Source organism: Saprolegnia diclina (genome assembly GCF_000281045.1).
Source record: "Saprolegnia diclina VS20 unplaced genomic scaffold supercont1.10, whole genome shotgun sequence".
NCBI classification, from domain to species: domain Eukaryota; phylum Oomycota; class Saprolegniomycetes; order Saprolegniales; family Saprolegniaceae; genus Saprolegnia; species Saprolegnia diclina.
This window is the reverse complement of record NW_008246077.1, coordinates 254,454-271,747: the sequence shown is the minus strand read 5'-3', so window position 1 is coordinate 271,747 and position 17,294 is coordinate 254,454. Positions and strand designations below refer to the sequence as shown.

The window sequence follows — 17,294 nt, the reverse complement described above, 5'->3', positions numbered from 1 at the left end:
GATTTTCTGCCAATGAAATGGAGGCAGCCCTGTTGGCTCCAGTGACATGGGGGACCTTTAAACCAACCAATCACAGGCCTCAGAATACCACCTGTTCACAATGCTGGCAGCGAAGCCAAGACTCTGCTTTTTGCCAGGTGCCGATGTAAAATCACTGTGTATCGTTTCTCCATCATTTGGGAAGCGCATCTTGAAAGTTTACTTTGCACACTGCTGTGCCAGGTCTGTGCTGCTGCTTGTGGATAGTGAAAAGTGATTCCGCAGCGAACAAAATGAGGCGAGAACTGGAATGCCACTGGACGAACATCACATTCTCTTTGGGACACATCGTGAAGGTCAAGGAGCCAAGTGTAATTGCAACTTGGAGGTTTGTTTGTTCGGATAGTCAAATTTCTGAGCTTGTTCGAAACAACACTTCACGCGTCATTTGTGTAGCGTGTCTCTCGAACTCTCCTTGCTGTTGCTCAGCAGTCTGCCCCCGTCACTTGACCATACATGCAGCAAGGAACGCTTCAGCAAGTGTCCATGAAAATTCTATGACCTTGTGGCTAAAGCCCAGGCTCGAGCTCAAACGCGTGGTCCGTGTGACCGAGCAAAGAATCCTGGGCGTCCAGTTCAGCTAAATTCACGGCTCAAGTTCTCTTTCAAAGTAGGTACTGCGAGGCGCTCTCTGCAATATACGAAACATGTTCATGGTATTGGACTACCGGTACTAGCCTCATAGAGTCAAATCGGGAGAAAGCGCAAGACCGCTACGTGGCGCTTCGCAAATACACAGTACAATAGTACTGGTAAAGCGCGTAGTGTACCGCGATGTAATCTGCGATGGGTCTCTCGACATGTGCGTGCATAAGGTGACCCGATCGACGCGATATCAGTCAACTATCCGGATTGGCAGTGCACCAAATTGACATTTCAAGACATTTTCCGCGCCAAATTACATGAATCCGGCTCGCAGAAAAGACACGCGACATACAAACAGCGAGATTAAACATGCTTTTGTCCGGACACTTGGCACGAACTCCCACTTGGATCAGCCTATCCAAATCGTGTGTGCGAGTACACCGTAGAGGCGCATTGCTCTTGCGTGTCAACTAGATACCAATCCGCTTTCTTCGCATGTGGGCCCTTCCAGCGGCAGTCCGATGTAGTGTGTGTGGATTACCTATACATCCCACAGCAACCTTACCGGTATTCCATTGCAGTGCACGGGCAGGCGGGGCTTCCTCGATTCCAAGCCTAACTAGCTCATACGGGAGGTCGCAAATGATTAATAAGAACAAGTTTTTGTGATTGGGATCATATAAATTGAATGCTGCTAATACTAGGGCTCATAAAATAAGGGTTGTGCAATGGAATGGCATGCAAGTCGGGAGGCGACGAAGCTACGGGGCGATCTCGACGTTGTCGAGGCTTTGCAGCAGCGACCAATCCTCGTCCTTGATCTCGTGGCACGTCGTCGCCTCGTCAAAGTCCAGCGGCTCCCACGCTTCGCGGTCAATGAGGAGCGAGAGCAGCATGTAGTCGAAGTCAAAGCCGTTCGCGTCCGCAGCCGTGGTTGCTTGTTCGCGCAATGTGAGGCTTTCGCGGTAGTGGCGCTGGCAGTACCCGCCCATGCGCACGTGCTGGGAGCAGGATGGGATCTTGCACGACCGACCGCCGCCGTGACGGACGCAGAGCTGGCGCGCGTGTGCTTGCTTGGCGCAGCCTTCGACAGAGCAGAGGCGGCGGTCGCACTGGCCGCCGTGCTTGAGGCAGAAGGTACCGCCCTTTGCGTATGAGAGGCAGCCTTCGAACGCGCATGGCTTCTTGCCGCCGTGGCGCACACAAAGGTTGCGGGCGTACACTTGGTTTTGACAGTCGTCGCGGGAGCACATCTTGCGGTCTTTATGGTACTCGCACTTGCCACCGGCGTCGGCAATCGCCACGTTGACGCAGCTACGGAAGGCGCAGAGGTTGGTCATCTTGTCGGGAGGTGTTGCTTGGAAGGAGGAAAATTGGAAAATGCCGAACTTTTTATCATCCACGAGGTGTCATCGACCGCGCAGGAGGGTGGTACTTCTCTTCGTATTGTTTCACCTTCACTTGGAGTTGAGCCGTCTCGATCTTAGATCTAATACCAGCTGGTCTGTGTGTGACCAACCCAGCATCGAGTGACGCGCGCGGAGCCGTACATCCACCCTACCATATGCACCGTAGGTCCCAAACCATCAGCCTTGCGCCACCTGCTCGATGATTAGTGCGGCAGCTGGCAACGTCGATGCTCAATGAAAGCGTCGGCAATGCCCTTGGTACAGTACCGGTACCAACGTTGCAGGAGGCAGAAAGCCCGCCGTACGAAATTGGGGAAGTGTTGTAACTTGTCAAGGTGTAACTGTGCAGCTAGCTACCCTCATGTCAGCCCCGTAGAACTTCGGGTGAGGTTAAGCGAGGCCCGACTCGATCAACAGGATGCGAAGTCGCAGCGACTTTTAAGCCCTTAGCCCTCTATAGAAGGCGCACCCTCATTGACAATAATGAGGAGTGCGATTACTAATCACGCACGTACTTTAGTTTTAAGTCCCCCATGGGCGCTGGCGTCTTTTCTCACGCCGTGATCACTTGCGCGATCGAATCTGGTTCAACTTGAAGAATGTTGGGCGACGCTTTCGCCAGGAAAGGAAGTCGTCGCCAGCAGAGCCGGAAGTCGCTGGCAGCTGGTGACGAACGGCGCCACCCGAAAAGCAAATGGCATCAGTATTATGTATCTCACTTGAGGGATACACGCCTATAAGCGCATTTACGCGGCACCAGAATACGATATGAGTAGACGCACACTATTGTGTCGGTATCAGTCGTGATGGAATTCTGTTCTAAAGCTGATATCCAATATACTGACCATCGCGACCGGACAGTTTGGGACACAACGATCTCTATTGCGAGCTCTGTCGTGCTCGTATTAGAGGCGGTCGAGAGCCACTTCGCAGTCGAATGCGTACGCACTTGCATGATGCCACCTCTGGCGCACAGTGAAAATTACACGAAAAAGACGCGCTGCGAAATGCTCGGAACACAGAAATGCAAAGCAAACGACGAAAGCAGTGTCTACGGAGTGCATTATTCTGTACCAGATAGCGCATCTGGCGATTGCAAGCACCGGCTTTCCAGCATCCCCGCTGTTGCCGCATGTAGACGCTGGCGTATGTCGGCGATGCCGGAATTCTCCCGCGTCTTCCAAGCACCGTTTTCCTTCACACGTGTCCCAGACCCCTGCTCACTGACGCAACGACAGCGACCAAGCCAGTTCGTCGCCACGCACGCACGCATGTCGAGCGCATCTGCCCACGCAATGGCACCTCATTCGACCCGGTCGTTCGGGTGCACGTTAAACGCGAGTTAAAAATAGCGGGAACAAGCCAATCCAGTGGCGCCGATGAGAATATATCGGCCAATGAAAACGCGAGGTGACGGGCCTTGCCAGGAGAGTTCAGATTTGTAGCATGAGCACCGAGAAGGCAGCGCCACCACCGCTCTTCTCGATACCGTCCAAGAAGGGCGTGCATCGGACGCCACAGCCCTTCACGACGACGGAAGGCCGCTTCAAGTGGCAGAACGCGCACTCCAACACAGGCACGTACACATGTATATTCACTGCTGCGTGTCTCCAGCGCACTAACTTCAACTTGCACAGATGCGTTGTACAAGCTACCTGGCACACTCAGTCCGATGAGCAAAAGCTTCGGCACAAGCACGCGCGAAGATTGGGACCCGCGCTCAAAGCGGCCGGTCGCTGGTAGGCACGTACATGCACTGCGTCTCGACGATGGGAGCACGTAGGTATCGGCTCGTACGAGGCCCCTAAGTCGTGCGGGAAGCAAGTGTCGTCCATGGCCCGCACAGCCTCGGACCTCTCGTTTAGCATTGCGGCGCGGTCCTCGAGCCGCACCAACAACACGCCGAGCCCTGGACCCATTTACAACATGCCGGGCGCGTTCGACAATAAAGTTACAAACGCGTTTGGCTTTGGCACCTCGAAGCGCCCGCCGCTCGACGGCGCTGGGTTAGGCCCAGGCCCAACAACCGCGACGCCCGGGCCTGGATCCGCGCCCAAATACGCGTCGCCCTGCATTTCGTCCACGTTTGGCTCGGAGAAGCGGCTGCGCCAGAACGCAGGTATCAAGACGCCAGGACCGGTCTATGACGTCGAGTGCACAGGCTTTCGCACCGGACCCAAGTCGTCCTTTAGCGTCGCCCGGCGACTTTAATCCACTTGATGGTGCATCTTGGATCATTTTTATGCACCGCGTGCGTCGGCGGACGTTGTTGTAGTGTAGCACTGACGCTCTCGGCTACTCGACGCGTTGATATGTCCAAGCGGAGGATGGCGACGAAGGTCGCTGAAGGGGTCGAGCGTGACGCGCTTCCGTGTATGATTAGTACTTGAAGTCGCATTAGGTCGACTAAGACGCATCACGCGACGTTGCCGGGGCGATATTCTGCAAAAAATGTGCCGCGGATCCCGTCAACACACGCGCAAGTTTGCGGGCGCACGCCAGCTGCAGATATTTGAGCGATGATCCAAGTGTCGTAGCTACTCCTGAGATAGGATGTGCACGTTAGGCGATTTCAAAGCAAACTGGCGTCAGGGGATAGAACCACGTGGATCTAGGACGACGTGGCACAGTGCTGGCTTCGCTTCAGAGACAGCAGTACAAGGCAGGTTGGTCACATCGCGCTAGATTAAACACACCGGGTTCCCGTTGTAAGTCTACAAAGAGGGGCGTCGCGTCAACCGACTCTCCTGAGCGATGAACTCGCCGGTGTCCCTTTCTCACCGACTCCACGAGGAAACCTTCCTTGATGACGAGCACACATCTGCACATGGCCACGTGCGCCACTTCAGCAGGCAGTGCGACGGCGACGCCAACTAGTAGGAGCATCGAGTGTGCAGAGGGACTGACATAGACTGAATTGTTTAGGACTTGCAAGAATGCACCAAGAACACATTCGTCATAATGTACTAGTAGATCACAATCATCTCTCATCAATATATTGACCGGGCCACAAACCAAGCCGCGAGACAAGAAGCCAGGTACTTGTACGAGTCGTCGTCTACTCCTTAGATCAACTCCATCTTGATCTCCGTGGGCGCCTTGACGTCGCCGTTGTGGATATCGAGGCGCTTGAGGAAGGCGTCCAATTCGCCCTGCAACTGCTTGTGCTCGTCCTCCGAGAGCTTGACGACGGTGCCCTGCTGCTTCTCGAGGTTCTCGGCGAACGCGCGGAGCTCCTTGCCGAAGGCGGCGGCGACGGGGTCCTGCTTGTTGTCGTCGGGCTTCTCCGACAAGACGTCAAGCGCCATCTGGAACGCCTCCGTCTTGACGGCCTTCTTGCCCGACGCGAACTGCGAGCGGACAGCTTCGGCAGCCTGCGAGATCATGGCATCCTGGAGCTGCTGGTTGTAGCTCTGCTCCAAGTTGTGGATGGCCTCCAAGTTCTTGACGTAGACGTCACGCGTCTTGTGGCGCAACTTCTGCGACTGGACGCGGCACATCAAGGCGAGAGCCTCCTCGTGGGCCACGCCCAAGGCATCAATGTCCTTGCGGATGGTCAAGATGGCTTCGTGGGCCTTCAACGTCTCCTTGGCAACAGCCAGGTTGGCGTCTTCGACGGCGTTCTGCTCACTATACCGCCAAACACATTAGTGGGCATACATCGACACCAGGAGAACGTACGCCAAGATGGCGTTGGCGCGGGCTTCAAAATACGAGCCAACGGCATCACCGCCGAACTTGTACGCCGACGTGCAGAAGAGGAGGAAGCAGCACGCCAACTGCGACTCGGCGCCGAGCTCATAGAACTAGAATGGGAGTTAGTCCCATGATCGCATAGAGACGACAGGCGTACGCCGTTGCTGAGCGCAGGGATCGAGCACGCGAGCACGAGCGGCATCGAGATCTTCCAGTCATCGAGGCCGATCTTCTGGAAGACACCGTCGTGGTTCTCGGCGGCGACGGCGACCTCGCCTTCCTTCTCTTCCTTAAGGCGGAGGGCACCTACATGGCCTTATGAGACTTCGTTTGTCTACCTCGCGATGCGTGTACCCGTGTGGAACGAAGCACCAACGGGCTTCAAGGCCGAGCGGCGCGCGGCCGTGGCGGAGCGGAGGGCAAAGCGGCTGAGCATCGTCGAAATGAAAAAACCAAAGTCCCGAAAATGTATGGAGGAAAACCAGTCAGTTCCCCGCGCCCGTAAAAAGCCATCGAACATTGAGACCGGCAGGTTTATCCGGATATACCGGATACCACATGAGGTGGACGGCGCGTGCCGCAAAACGGCACTCATAAAAGACATACAATAGCCAAGAAAGCCGCGTTCCATCGGGTTCGTCGGATACGAAAAGGTCCGTCTCGGACCAAGATTTGGATACCTCGAACAAAGTATGAGAGGCTCTTCTTCACACGCTCACGCAAGAGCACTTGCGTTGTAGTGCGATCTCAAGCACAATCAGCTCGTTCATTCTCACCGCGCCACGGGTGCATTCGGGTTTGAGCAACGCTTGCACGGTTGCATACGTCATCATCGTTGAATCTCCATGACGATCGTCCCGCCAGTGCTTTTTGACGCGCGAGCAGGACAAGCAAGGCGAACACCGGGACACTAACGCGGATGGAGGCAGCGAGTAGCCGCAAACATGGAATGCTCCACCGCCGGACCTCCATTTGAAGTAGCTGCTTCTTGAAGCTGGCTCTGTGTAAGCAACAGGCGACAGCTCTGTTCCACGAGGTGCTCGCCTTGATAGCATGCATAGAAGGCTCGCACAAGGGGGAAGTAGATAAAGAATGGAAATGCTCCCGGCAGCATGACGCCAGGGACGACACGGCTGGGTTGAGGACACCGATACCCTATGACGTGGCGTGCCAAGACGCTGGCGTCAGCCAACTTATGTGAAGGGTTCTAAATTTAGCGCGATCGGGAATATTGCGATCGTTTTTCCCGTCGCCAGAATCGGAAACCATGGCGGAGACGAAGGACCGGTCTCCGTTCAGCCTCCTCCGAAGCCTCTTCTTCAAGCGACCTGCACCACCGAAAGCTGGCGCGCCGCCGACCTCCGCGCCCGTCGTACGCTCTTCCAGCGGGTGCTGTAGCCTCTCATGCGCGCTGCATAAACATAGGAAGTTCCCGCAACGGTCGCGCTCGAGGTACCGCGATTGCCAACACCGCGAAAGCGAGCGCACTTCCACGAGCTCTACGAAGTGACGAAGGATCTTGGTAACGGCTCGTACTCGCTCGTCAAGCAAGTGACACACAAGAGACACGGTGGTTGCTTCGCCGCCAAGATCATCGACAAGTCCGCGCTTTCAAAAGTTGATCGTCACGCCTTGAGCCAAGAAGTTGATGTGCTCAAAAAGGTATGCATGCAGTGCAAACGAGAGATGCTCATGACCGCGGTAGCTCAACCACGACTACGTCATGCAGCTCCACGAAGTGTTTGACGACGACGCGACATGCTACATGGTGGTCGAGTACCTCGACGGCGGCGACCTTTTTGACCGCGTTACCAAGCGCGGAAAGCTGCTGGAGACGGAGGCGCAATTCATCATGGCCGCGCTTCTTGAGGCCGTCGACTACTGCCACTCGCGCTGCGTCATCCACCGCGACATCAAGCCCGAGAACATCATGCTCTCCGGTCATATGATCAAGCTTTGTGACTTTGGCTTTGCTCGACAGCTCATTGCCGTGGATGAGCGCGCGTCCGACTCGTGCGGTACGCCAGGCTATGCCGCCCCCGAGGTCCTCAACGGCCACCCGTACGGTACACAAGCACAGATGCAAACAGACAGGCGGATGCATTATGCAACTATTTCTCTTATTAGGGTGCGAAGTCGACATCTTTAGCCTCGGTGTCGTCTTTTACATTCTTCTTTGTGGTTACCCGCCGTTCCCGATGAAGCTGCACAAGCTGCGAAAGCATACGTTCGAGGTGGTCTTCCCACCCAAGGAGTGGCAGTGCGTCTCGGACGAGATCAAGAGCCTGGTACAGGAATGCAACATCTATTCGCGCACATTTATCTCGTTCTCGTAGATCCGCAGCATGCTCTCGGTGATTCCTTCGCATCGTCCGTCGGCTCTCGCACTCCGAATGCACCCGTGGATGAAAGCGGGACGGGAGAAACTTCCGCCACGCCCCATCTCGGACCTGCGCAGCGACCTCTACGGGCCACGCGGTGTCCACGCCATCAAGTACGGCCGGCACGGCTTTCCCCACGCGACGCACGTGCGCATTTGCGACGTCTGCCACACTCTCACGTGGTCGTCAAAGTCGATTCGCGATCCAATGACGCCATCATCGTCCGTCGCGCGGTCCTTCTTTGGCACGACAAGCCCACGCCCAAGTTCGTCGCGACCCGGTGGTCGCTGCGCACACACGCAGATGGGACTGCTCCTCGAAAGCGTAGTGCGCGTCGTCCACGGTCCGAGAACCCCAGTGTTTGACCGCGTGATGCGCCCAACGCCGGACAACTGCTGCTCGCTGCTAACCAAGACCCGGACGCTCGACCTCGAATTCGGCTCGAAACGCGTGTGCGAGGAGATGCTGGAACTCTTTACGAACGCGATCGTCGACGCAGCTGCGGCGACGCCCCCCGAGACAACACGACGCGCGCTCGTCGCACCAACCTTGTCTCCCTAGTTTATATATTCCGGCGCCGCTGTACATTTCATATCCCGACACATCGTATCTTTATGGTCAATAGCTACGCGCACAAGGTTTTCAGGCCGTTTTGGTCTTCTTGCGCAAGAGCAATTGCACAAACGACGGATCAAAGCGCCAAATCAAAATCAAAACGATCACAAAGAGACCGCCACCGACGCCAACGTGAAGCGCGTGGTGAGCGAGGCTTGGTCCGCGGGCGACACCTTCGCTGACGAACGTGAGACCCATAGCAGCAGCAAAACCGAGGCTGACTTGCCACGGCGGCAGAGTCTCGAGAATTAGGTTGGCGATGGTCGCGTCTTGGAAGAAGCCGACCATGTACCAGAAACAGTACCCGATGCGGAGCGTCATGTTGATGCAATTGGCGAGGACGATGCCGATGTTGCCGAGCTGCGCGATGTGCAAAAGCCCGACGGCGCTCGCAGTCGTGACCACAAAGCAAAACACGAGGTACGAGTTAAGTCGCTGGAGCGCGGTCTTGTCGCCGACCGCGTGGACGAAGGCTTCGCAGATGCCGTTGAGACCGAGGAAGTAGACGTAGACAAAGTACATGGCGAGGACGACTGGCGTATCCCCCTGCGCCTTGTCGTAGCCCGCGAGAAGGTACAGAGCCGTGCGGGCATAGTTGGTGCCGAAACACACAAAGATGAGACCGACATACGTCATGCCTTGGAGCACCCGTAGCAGCCACGTGCGTGCCTCGGCTTTGCTGGACGGTGAGACGGGCACCGCAAGAAGCTTGCTGAACATCGCCTTGCTCGCGTCCTCAATCGGCAGGAAGAGCAGACGCGGCGCAAGGGACCCGATGTTGAACGCGACCGAGTACGCCCCCATGCTCTGGTACGACTCGAACGCGGACAAAATGAGTTTGTCGCCTTCAGTCAAGAGGTACTTGAGGCACGACTGCAAAAAGAGCGTCGCCCAGAGCGTCAGCAGCGGGAGGTTTAATGGCACGCGCGGCGACGGCAATAGCTCGAGTATGGACGTGAGCGGGAAACGCGAAGAGCCCAGTTGTTGGTAGTAGTGTTGCAAGTAAACAAGACCGTGTACGACTGCAAACGCTACTTGAGAGAAGCCGAAGGCAACCATGCCCACGTCAAAGACCACGACGAGGACAACCTGGACGACGGCCTTGGTGAAGAAACCCCAGCCTTGGGCCTGCACGCGCAGCGGAAAGTTGAGACTTGCGTTCGCGACAATGTAGAGCGGCTCGGTAAGGTACTCGATCGCGGCCGAGAGGCAAAAGAGCCACAGGGACGTCTGGAAGGCATCGTAGTCGCCCGCGGTTGTGTCGTACAGGCGAGGTGCCATACATAAGGCAGCGGCCAACGTGCATAGAATGCCCACAAAGGTCGATACCCACGCCGTGTTGAGCAGCTTTCGAAGCGAAATAGCCTCCGAGAGGTTCTCTTCGCGGAGAGACGCCAGCCGCAGACCTTCGCGCACGATGAACGTCGTGGAGAGGACAAGCTCGAGCGAGAGGCTCACGCCCGAGAGATGCACCGGCAAACGACGAAGCGTGAGCATGTTCATGACAAACGTACCGCCCTTTTGCAGGAACGAAAGTCCGAGCATGCGCGCGCCGCCAGCGACGATGACTTCGGCGACGCCCATGGTGCTCAAGATACCACGTTGATTCGTAGATAAGTTTGGTACTTTTGGCCAATGAACGCCAGTGTCACTGGCGGGCCATGGCTAAACCAACGCCACCTACGGGCCAAGTCGCGCAGAAACATTTACTGGTACTTCTCGATGCCCCAAAGAACGTATCCCAAGTGCTTTGAGAACGAGTTCAGCTTACGCTCTCACCTTGGGCCTAAAGGCCAGAGCGCGATTGGTGAGATATGTCTATAGCCCACCAAATGCGCCAGCATAGACGTGACGTAGGACCTCGGCGGCTTGCATCCATGTTGGGTGCAATTAGTCTCTTGACGTGTGTCTCCTTTTCACGACGTACCATTGGTCCATTTCTGACTTGATCGATGCCCCTGACCAATTATATCGCAGTAGATGTGGGAACGCGCTGGGATTGGCTGCGCTTGATTCAAAAGCCACGACGAGTTTCGACCGCGCCTCTTCATTTTGAAACATGGTAAGCTACCGGGAAGCCGCAACGGAAGACGCAGCAGCCATTGTAGCGCTCGTCAACTACTGCTATCGAGGAGAACCGAGCAAAGAAGGCTGGACAACTGAGGCAGATTTTCTCACAGAACCTCGGACGGACGCCGACGAAGTCGCAGCCTTGGTGACAACAACGTCGAAGTTCATCCTCGCGGAAGAAGACTCGACGCTGGTGGGGTGCGTCAACGTCCAGCTGCAAGTAAAGGAAGCTACGGGATACCTCGGCCTCTTTGTCGTCCTACCGAGTCTCCAGGGGCGCGGTCTGGGGAAGGCCCTGCTGGCCACAGCTGAAGCGACACTCACGGAGACATGGCCCGTCACAGTGATTGAGATCACCGTCTTGACGATTCGCACCGAAATCCTCGCATTCTACGAGCGCCGAGGCTACAAGCGCACGGGACATACTTGGCCGGCCAATGTTCCTGGCGCCACGGTGCCAAACCTCATGTTCGAAACGCTTGTTAAACAAGTCGAGCGTTGGCCGCATTCGTCGTGTTTGTCGTAATGAAGTAATCGGCCCGACATGTGGTCGGCCATATATCACTTGTGTGTGCCGGTGCCAAATTTCGCTGCATGGGGGCCAGGTTCCAGGACTTCATTGAGCTTTATTGCTTCCGAACATCAACAAAATAAACTACGCTGAGGCATTATAGCCAAGGTCACCCACGAGGAGCACTGCAAGCTACCGAAATGGCATGCGCTTGACTTGACTCTTCAAGGATGATTTCCGCTTAATTTTTTTGCCGGTCTTGGTCGTGACCACTTGCGATGGACTTCCCGTGCATGGGTTGCTCTCGGCGGGGGACGCCAGCGAATCTTGAATACTCTGGTTGCGCTCCTTCATAGCGTCAAGTTCGTGCTCCCAGCAAACAAGCGCAGTCGAAGCAGAGACGTCGCCTTGCCACCGAACTTGGAAACGGTACACGTCCGGCACACGGTTCAAGTAGGCATCCAGTGAGATATCACTGTCATCTTCGATGCACAGCGGCGGATGCACGGCATCACGAAAGAGCTGGAGCATGTGCAGACTACGCACGCCTCGCTCGTCAACAGCGGTGCGCACGGTGCTCAGCAACAGTAGCTTAGCCTGAGGCACACAATACAATAGTGGCTCAAAAAGCAAAAATATTCCATACCTGGACGCTGATGCAGTCTTGGAGCATCAGCGTGAGTTTGGACCCGTGATATCGCACGAAGCTCGGGTCTTGTTGCCGAATATCCGCCAAACATGTAGTGAGCGCCAGCAAACTGTTCTCGGCACTGATGGTTGCGCGGATGCGATCCGTGTCTTGCCACGTTGTCACAACTGTTGAGTCCATGCCGGACGCCAACTCGACGACCTAGCCGCAATTAATTGTGACCGTAGCGAGCTTGTAGAACGCACCTGGAGCTTCGACTTCGTCGTGCAGTTTGAGAAGACGTGGCTCACAGTAATGCAAATCGTCACAATCTTGTGAGTCAGATGCAGCATTGTTGGGCAAGTTTCGCAGATGCATCCAAAGTTTTTGGCTCCTTCTGCGACTGCGATCTCTGCGTCGTGGGCGTCACGTATGTCGAGGACAACGGTCGGGGTGCTAACGACAACGGTGTCGCCGACGGGCGCTGCATCGACGGCGAGGAGATCGTGGACAACTTCACTGTAGACCCCCAGGTAGCTCATAGAGCAGTGTACGTCCGCGAAACCAAAGAGCGCATCGCATTGCTTGAAAAGCTGCTCGAAAACTAGCGATAAGGCCGATGTTCCGACGGGTCGTGTAAGTGCTGGTGCGATAGGGTCCGGAAGCAGCCGCTCAATTTCCGGTTGGTCTACAGGTACTTTCACGCTGCGACGTCATGCATCGGTCTTCTCGTACCTTGAAATGTGACGACGCACGCATTGTAGCCGTGGAGAACACTTTGTACCGTGGGCACGATGGACTCGCCGTTGAGCCACTCCTTGGCCCGGTTCGAGAAAATGTGGTCCACTTGCACACGGATTGCGTCGCCAGACTCGGGTCGGTACAGAAGCTCGCCCGTGAGGTAGTTCGCCGTGACACGCCGCGCATCGACGTCGTTTGCACTGCTGCTGTTGGTGGGGTTGATAACTTGACAGATAAGTAGCGCGTTGCGGTGGACGGCCCAAAGCTGGTCATGGAGGTGGACATTCGTGTCTGTTGCATGCGAGATGGCGTGCCGCAAGAGCGCGTGCTCGGCGAACGCCATCTGCACGTACTGCCCCGCGTGGCTCATTTTCGTTTTGAGCAAGTTCAAGAAAAAGAGAGTTTCCGATTTCTACACGAATGAATTGTGCCATTGTTCAGCACTCCGATTCGGTACCCAGTTGGTCAATATATCTCTCGACTCGTGAACCAGATGTCGCAGTCGACTTACGGACACCAACGCGGTCTCTGCCACTTGAAGAGCTTGCGACTCGAACACAGCGTGCTGTTGCAACATGAGCCCTAAGAAGCGTCACGACAAGTTCGCATCGACAAGGTGCACCTTGGCTCTGAAGGTGCTCGCGCGCGCTGGACCCATACGCTTGGAATGCTTTGGCTTCTGCTGTCTTGGCAGTTACCGTGCCTAGACTACAGTTGGACCCATGTTGCGCCACACCGTTTTCTACCTTTGAGTGTGTTGACCGAGTGCTTTAGCCCTGCGATCTCGTCTTGGGCCTTGGATAAGATGTCGTTCTCGCACTTGAGCTGCTCATTAAGCGTGCGCATGCGAAGACTCTCGGCGACGAGCTCTTCGTTGTGGGCCGAGACCTGCTGGAGGCGCGTGTGGACTTGGTTTAAGGTCTCTTCCCGCGAAGCGAGATCGTGCTGGCCGCGCTTCAAGAGCTCGGTGCTTTTTGAAGCCTCTTTCCGCAGCGTTTGGTTTTCGAGCTGAAGTCGCGTCACCTTATCTTCGTACTCGACAACGGCCACCCGAGCATTTGCTACTTGGCTGCGAAGGCTCTCGACCTCATCTTGCGCCATCGAATGACGCGCCTGAACTTCCGAGAGCTTGAGCTCGAGCGCTGCCGCACGCTCTTTTGCGAGGGTCTCCTGCATCGCGGCTTCAGCCACAGTCTTGCGCCAGTATTGGTCCTCCATAGAGCTCTTGGGCGGACTCGTTGCTGGCGGCGGGGGTAGCACAATACCACTTCCTGGAGCTTCCAAGTGCGTGTGCACGAGCTTACGAAGATCGTTGATTTCTTGATGGAGACGCTGCTCCTCGGATGCGGCGTGCGTGCGAAGCTCAAGTTTCTCATGTTGCAGTGCGTGCATTTCGGTAAAGAGGTGGCGATTCCGAGCCTCCAAGTCGCCATACTGAAGTCGGAGCGTCGAGAGCTCCTTGGTCAGACTCACAAGAAGGCTTCCGACCGACGCGGCGTCCGTCGACGGCTCATCGTGCAGAGTCTCGACCCCACGGCCCTCGGTGGCCTTGTCCATTCCAAGCGGTATCTTTGGTGTCGAACGCGCTGATTGGTTGAAAATAGTGTGATGTGTGCTGATTGGTCAAAACCCACGTTGGATCTTGGCGCTGTAACGAGCTGCTAAAATTACAACGCGATGCCTCCGCCCAAGTTCTCGCGCAGCTTCGAGGCGGTCTACGCCGAGGACGTCCGTCGGCGCCATGCGTCGCCCGCACCTCCGCTGGAGCTCGGCGTCAAAGGCCGGCTCAACAACCAAGAGATGGAGATGCTGCGGCAAAAGGTGCTCTGCGCCACGAAGAAGACAGGCCTGAGACCACCTTCTTCGTAGCTCGCACAGGCGACAGCGTACGACCACACGCCCATGGACAAGGCTGCGGCGCGTCAAAGCAGCGTGAAGCGCCCGCCCCAGTTTGTCCGCGCGTCGCCGTCGACCATCTTGATGGACCGCGAGACTGTGGCCGTGCGCGGCCGCGCAAGCAAGAAGCCGCTGGCAGTGATCCACGAGGAGCAGGAGAAGCTCAACCGCTTCGAACCGCAGTATATTCCGCATCCGACCCGAGGAATCGACGCATCGGCCAAAGCGAGGCTCCAAGACGAGTACAATACCAAGCCGCGCCAAGTGAGGTACAACTGATCCCAGTCTGTGTGCATCCAACAATAGCGGTCACATGCTTGCTTGCATGTAGCACCGTCCCACTCAATCTCATGGAGAGCAACAACCAAGGGGCAGAAGATGACGCAGTGAGGGCTGGAAAGCGGCCCGCACCGGCGGCGATCCCACAAGTGTTTTTGCTCTAGACGACTCCCTACACTACTACTATCTTTCTTCTCCTACTTGTCTCCCTCCATTCAACCATGAATCCACGCACTTGATACATTTTTGGTCTTCTTCTATACAAATGATCGCCGACTACAAGTTGGATGCCGACCGGGACTTGGCCCACGAGTACTCGCCCTGGTGGTACACAAACCCGTTCTTCTCGACGAGAGCATCGCTCTCCGGAGGCCCACGGGACCCAAAGGCATACGGCAACGGCTTGATCTTCTCTTCTTCGATCTTGTGCAGAAGCGGTGTGAAAATTTCCCACGCAGCGCGAAGCTCGTCGTCTCGGACAAACGCAGCTTGTTTGCCGTCAAGCACGTCCAGGATCAGCCGCGTGTATGCTTCGGGCATGTGAGTGTCAGCGTACCTACGTACGGTTGGCCTTATAGCATCTGTGTAGTATATAATTGGGAGATACCGTTCGTGGTACGTAAGGTCCAGCTCGCTCGAAACGGCGACGGTGTTGAGTCCAGGTGACTTGACGTTCGTCTTCATATACATGGCCTCCTGCGGCTGCAGGCGCAGGACGAGTTCGTTGCGAGGAATATCAATGTTGGGAAACATGTGCGATGCGCCGGGCGCGGGCTTGAACTGGATCCGGACCTCAGCCTTGCGTTCGTTCAGTGCCTTGCCCGCCTTCATGATAAACGGGACACCGTCCCACCGCGTGTTCTTGATGCGGAGGACCGTGGTCGCAAACGTGGGCGTGACCGAGCCTTGAGGCACCGTCTTGTCCTCGAGGTACCCTTCTTCGGTCTCATTCCCAAGGTATTGACCGAGCACCGTGTCGTCAAGCGTGATTGGCTCGATGCAGCGAAGGAGCTTGACCTTTTCGTCGCGAACGTGGTCGGCAAAGTTGTCCCCGGCGCAGCGCACGGGTGGCTCCATCGCGACAAGCGAGAGCACTTGCAGCAAGTGGTTCTGCATCACGTCGCGGATGATGCCGTACGAGTCAAAGTACCCACCGCGGCCCTGGGTCCCAATGTCTTCCTTGAACGTGATCACGACGCTCGAGATGTGGTGGCTGTTCCAGACGGGCTCAAAGTTGACGTTGGCGAAACGTAGCACGAGGAGGTTCTGAACCATTTCCTTCCCAAGGTAGTGGTCGATGCGGTAGATCTCTTCTTCCGGGAAGATGGCGTTCATGCCCAGCGACATCTCGTTGAAGGAAGGCAGGTCGTGCCCGAACGGCTTCTCGACGACGACGCGGTTCCAGCCGCGGGTCGAATACGCCGCCTCCTTGACCGTGCGCCCGGTCGGGATGAAGACATTGGGCGGGATCGCGAAGTAGAAGAGGCGGTTCTGCACCGAGAGTCCCGTCTCCTGTTCGAGCACGACCATCTCTTGGCTCACGGCGCGCATCTGCTTGATCGAGTCGTACCCGCCGTGGCGGTAGACGCACATGTTGAGGAACTGCTGCTTCTTGTTCTTGTCGTCGGTCTTGAGGTAGCTGTCGATGGATGCTCGAAACTCGGCGTCTGTCTTCTCGCTGCGCGCGTACCCGACGATGATCGTGTGCTTGGGAAGGTGGTCATGGAGGTAGAGCTCAAGGAGCGAAGGGTACGTCTAGGATCGCCATGCATGAGTTCATGCTCCTTGCGGCGTCTGGGAGTATCATCTACCTTCTTCTTGGCAAGGTCGCCGGACGCGCCGAGGACGAAGATACACAGCGACTCCTTCATGTACGACGCCATGGCCCAGCTGCTTGCGTCTCCTTGCGAATATCCAAGAATGCGTCGCTGGATTTCTAATCACCTTTGAAATCGGATTGCTCGTTTAATCCATTTACAGAGTTTTGGAGAGACCAAAAACAGTCGTGGCAGGCTGCAAGGCACGCTACTCGGCTGCGAGGCACGACTCGCGACGTATCCCTTCAGCGAGGCTGCCACGCGCCTCTGATGCATCAACACAGCACGATCGGGTGGCGGCCCAAGCAAGGTGACGCAGTGCCGCATCCAATGATGACGCAACCAACACCCCACGTGGCAGCGCGTGGGCATGGCGTGGGCCCAGCCAGTAGTACCTCGGCGGCTGTGAGAGAAGGTTGGCAACAAACGAGCGAGATGGGCTCTAGTTAGGTCAACTGATTTGACGGGGCACGAAGGCTGCGTGGAGTTCTCGCTAGAAGTTGCCGTATTGAAGCAAGGATTCTCTACTTCATGAGCCTGCTTCAAGACTGTGGTGGCTCGTGGGTGGCAACGTTGAGCTGCTTGCACCGAATATTCTAAAGTTTGGCTATCGCTTTGACAAGTGCG

The 17,294-nt window shown here is 56.3% G+C and overlaps 9 protein-coding genes across 9 annotated transcripts; 4 read left to right on the top strand and 5 right to left on the bottom strand.

Moving 5' to 3' along the window:
- Nucleotides 1-1,274: 1,274 nt before the first annotated feature.
- Nucleotides 1,275-2,156, bottom strand: SDRG_04094 (hypothetical protein). Its single transcript, XM_008609752.1, has one exon. It carries the CDS (start codon nucleotides 1,962-1,964, stop codon nucleotides 1,386-1,388), a length of 579 nt encoding a protein of 192 aa, XP_008607974.1. The 5' UTR covers nucleotides 1,965-2,156; the 3' UTR covers nucleotides 1,275-1,385.
- A 1,122-nt stretch (nucleotides 2,157-3,278) lies between these two features.
- SDRG_04093 (hypothetical protein) lies at nucleotides 3,279-4,280 on the top strand. The gene is made up of 3 exons (XM_008609751.1): nucleotides 3,279-3,609; nucleotides 3,671-3,772; nucleotides 3,817-4,280. Exons 1-3 carry the CDS (start codon nucleotides 3,480-3,482, stop codon nucleotides 4,242-4,244), a joined length of 660 nt encoding a protein of 219 aa, XP_008607973.1. The 5' UTR covers nucleotides 3,279-3,479; the 3' UTR covers nucleotides 4,245-4,280.
- Nucleotides 4,281-4,923: 643 nt separating this feature from the next.
- Nucleotides 4,924-6,203, bottom strand: SDRG_04092 (hypothetical protein). The gene is made up of 4 exons (XM_008609750.1): nucleotides 6,084-6,203; nucleotides 5,887-6,035; nucleotides 5,715-5,839; nucleotides 4,924-5,663 (listed from the first exon to the last, which is right to left on the bottom strand). The coding sequence occupies exons 1-4, from the start codon at nucleotides 6,163-6,165 to the stop codon at nucleotides 5,099-5,101; spliced, it is 921 nt and encodes a 306-aa protein (XP_008607972.1). The 5' UTR covers nucleotides 6,166-6,203; the 3' UTR covers nucleotides 4,924-5,098.
- Nucleotides 6,204-6,996: 793 nt separating this feature from the next.
- SDRG_04091 (CAMK/CAMK1 protein kinase) lies at nucleotides 6,997-8,671 on the top strand (the record flags this gene model as incomplete). The annotated part of the gene is made up of 5 exons (XM_008609749.1): nucleotides 6,997-7,101; nucleotides 7,155-7,391; nucleotides 7,435-7,795; nucleotides 7,857-8,017; nucleotides 8,066-8,671. The coding sequence occupies 5 exons, from the start codon at nucleotides 6,997-6,999 to the stop codon at nucleotides 8,669-8,671; spliced, it is 1,470 nt and encodes a 489-aa protein (XP_008607971.1).
- Nucleotides 8,672-8,681: 10 nt separating this feature from the next.
- Nucleotides 8,682-10,349, bottom strand: SDRG_04090 (hypothetical protein). The gene has a single exon (XM_008609748.1). It carries the CDS (start codon nucleotides 10,307-10,309, stop codon nucleotides 8,753-8,755), a length of 1,557 nt encoding a protein of 518 aa, XP_008607970.1. The 5' UTR covers nucleotides 10,310-10,349; the 3' UTR covers nucleotides 8,682-8,752.
- A 435-nt stretch (nucleotides 10,350-10,784) lies between these two features.
- On the top strand, nucleotides 10,785-11,351 carry SDRG_04089 (hypothetical protein; the record flags this gene model as incomplete). Its single annotated transcript, XM_008609747.1, has 1 exon — nucleotides 10,785-11,351. One exon carries the CDS (start codon nucleotides 10,785-10,787, stop codon nucleotides 11,319-11,321), a length of 537 nt encoding a protein of 178 aa, XP_008607969.1. The 3' UTR covers nucleotides 11,322-11,351.
- Nucleotides 11,352-11,394: 43 nt separating this feature from the next.
- SDRG_04088 (hypothetical protein) lies at nucleotides 11,395-14,261 on the bottom strand. The gene is made up of 7 exons (XM_008609746.1): nucleotides 13,422-14,261; nucleotides 13,298-13,378; nucleotides 13,133-13,257; nucleotides 12,670-13,087; nucleotides 12,201-12,622; nucleotides 11,953-12,156; nucleotides 11,395-11,903 (listed from the first exon to the last, which is right to left on the bottom strand). Exons 1-7 carry the CDS (start codon nucleotides 14,230-14,232, stop codon nucleotides 11,499-11,501), a joined length of 2,466 nt encoding a protein of 821 aa, XP_008607968.1. The 5' UTR covers nucleotides 14,233-14,261; the 3' UTR covers nucleotides 11,395-11,498.
- Nucleotides 14,262-14,346: 85 nt separating this feature from the next.
- Nucleotides 14,347-15,093, top strand: SDRG_04087 (hypothetical protein). Its single transcript, XM_008609745.1, has 3 exons — nucleotides 14,347-14,496; nucleotides 14,545-14,840; nucleotides 14,903-15,093. The coding sequence occupies exons 1-3, from the start codon at nucleotides 14,353-14,355 to the stop codon at nucleotides 15,012-15,014; spliced, it is 552 nt and encodes a 183-aa protein (XP_008607967.1). The 5' UTR covers nucleotides 14,347-14,352; the 3' UTR covers nucleotides 15,015-15,093.
- SDRG_04086 (glucose-6-phosphate dehydrogenase) lies at nucleotides 15,077-16,759 on the bottom strand. The gene is made up of 3 exons (XM_008609744.1): nucleotides 16,662-16,759; nucleotides 15,458-16,605; nucleotides 15,077-15,406 (listed from the first exon to the last, which is right to left on the bottom strand). Exons 1-3 carry the CDS (start codon nucleotides 16,731-16,733, stop codon nucleotides 15,127-15,129), a joined length of 1,500 nt encoding a protein of 499 aa, XP_008607966.1. The 5' UTR covers nucleotides 16,734-16,759; the 3' UTR covers nucleotides 15,077-15,126.
- Between the last annotated feature and the right edge of the window lie 535 nt (nucleotides 16,760-17,294).

What these genes read in the sequence shown, in the direction of transcription:
- SDRG_04094 (XM_008609752.1), bottom strand. Translation starts at nt 1,964, where the DNA reads ATGACCAACCTCTGCGCCTTCCGTAGCTGCGTCAACGTGGCGATTGCC.
- SDRG_04093 (XM_008609751.1), top strand. Translation starts at nt 3,480, where the DNA reads ATGAGCACCGAGAAGGCAGCGCCACCACCGCTCTTCTCGATACCGTCC. An exon ending in GAACGCGCACTCCAACACAG is followed by an intron (nt 3,610 to 3,670) that starts GCACGTACACAT and finishes CAACTTGCACAG; the next exon opens with ATGCGTTGTACAAGCTACCT. An exon ending in CTCAAAGCGGCCGGTCGCTG is followed by an intron (nt 3,773 to 3,816) that starts GTAGGCACGTAC and finishes GGGAGCACGTAG; the next exon opens with GTATCGGCTCGTACGAGGCC.
- SDRG_04092 (XM_008609750.1), bottom strand. Translation starts at nt 6,165, where the DNA reads ATGCTCAGCCGCTTTGCCCTCCGCTCCGCCACGGCCGCGCGCCGCTCG. An exon ending in TGGTGCTTCGTTCCACACGG is followed by an intron (nt 6,036 to 6,083) that starts GTACACGCATCG and finishes AAGGCCATGTAG; the next exon opens with GTGCCCTCCGCCTTAAGGAA. An exon ending in TCCCTGCGCTCAGCAACGGC is followed by an intron (nt 5,840 to 5,886) that starts GTACGCCTGTCG and finishes CTCCCATTCTAG; the next exon opens with TTCTATGAGCTCGGCGCCGA.
- SDRG_04090 (XM_008609748.1), bottom strand. Translation starts at nt 10,309, where the DNA reads ATGGGCGTCGCCGAAGTCATCGTCGCTGGCGGCGCGCGCATGCTCGGA.
- SDRG_04088 (XM_008609746.1), bottom strand. Translation starts at nt 14,232, where the DNA reads ATGGACAAGGCCACCGAGGGCCGTGGGGTCGAGACTCTGCACGATGAG. An exon ending in CGAGCACCTTCAGAGCCAAG is followed by an intron (nt 13,258 to 13,297) that starts GTGCACCTTGTC and finishes GACGCTTCTTAG; the next exon opens with GGCTCATGTTGCAACAGCAC. An exon ending in CGACGAAGTCGAAGCTCCAG is followed by an intron (nt 12,157 to 12,200) that starts GTGCGTTCTACA and finishes AATTGCGGCTAG; the next exon opens with GTCGTCGAGTTGGCGTCCGG.
- SDRG_04087 (XM_008609745.1), top strand. Translation starts at nt 14,353, where the DNA reads ATGCCTCCGCCCAAGTTCTCGCGCAGCTTCGAGGCGGTCTACGCCGAG. An exon ending in TGGAGATGCTGCGGCAAAAG is followed by an intron (nt 14,497 to 14,544) that starts GTGCTCTGCGCC and finishes CCTTCTTCGTAG; the next exon opens with CTCGCACAGGCGACAGCGTA. An exon ending in ACCAAGCCGCGCCAAGTGAG is followed by an intron (nt 14,841 to 14,902) that starts GTACAACTGATC and finishes GCTTGCATGTAG; the next exon opens with CACCGTCCCACTCAATCTCA.
- SDRG_04086 (XM_008609744.1), bottom strand. Translation starts at nt 16,733, where the DNA reads ATGGCGTCGTACATGAAGGAGTCGCTGTGTATCTTCGTCCTCGGCGCG. An exon ending in GCGACCTTGCCAAGAAGAAG is followed by an intron (nt 16,606 to 16,661) that starts GTAGATGATACT and finishes TGGCGATCCTAG; the next exon opens with ACGTACCCTTCGCTCCTTGA. An exon ending in GACCTTACGTACCACGAACG is followed by an intron (nt 15,407 to 15,457) that starts GTATCTCCCAAT and finishes AACCGTACGTAG; the next exon opens with GTACGCTGACACTCACATGC.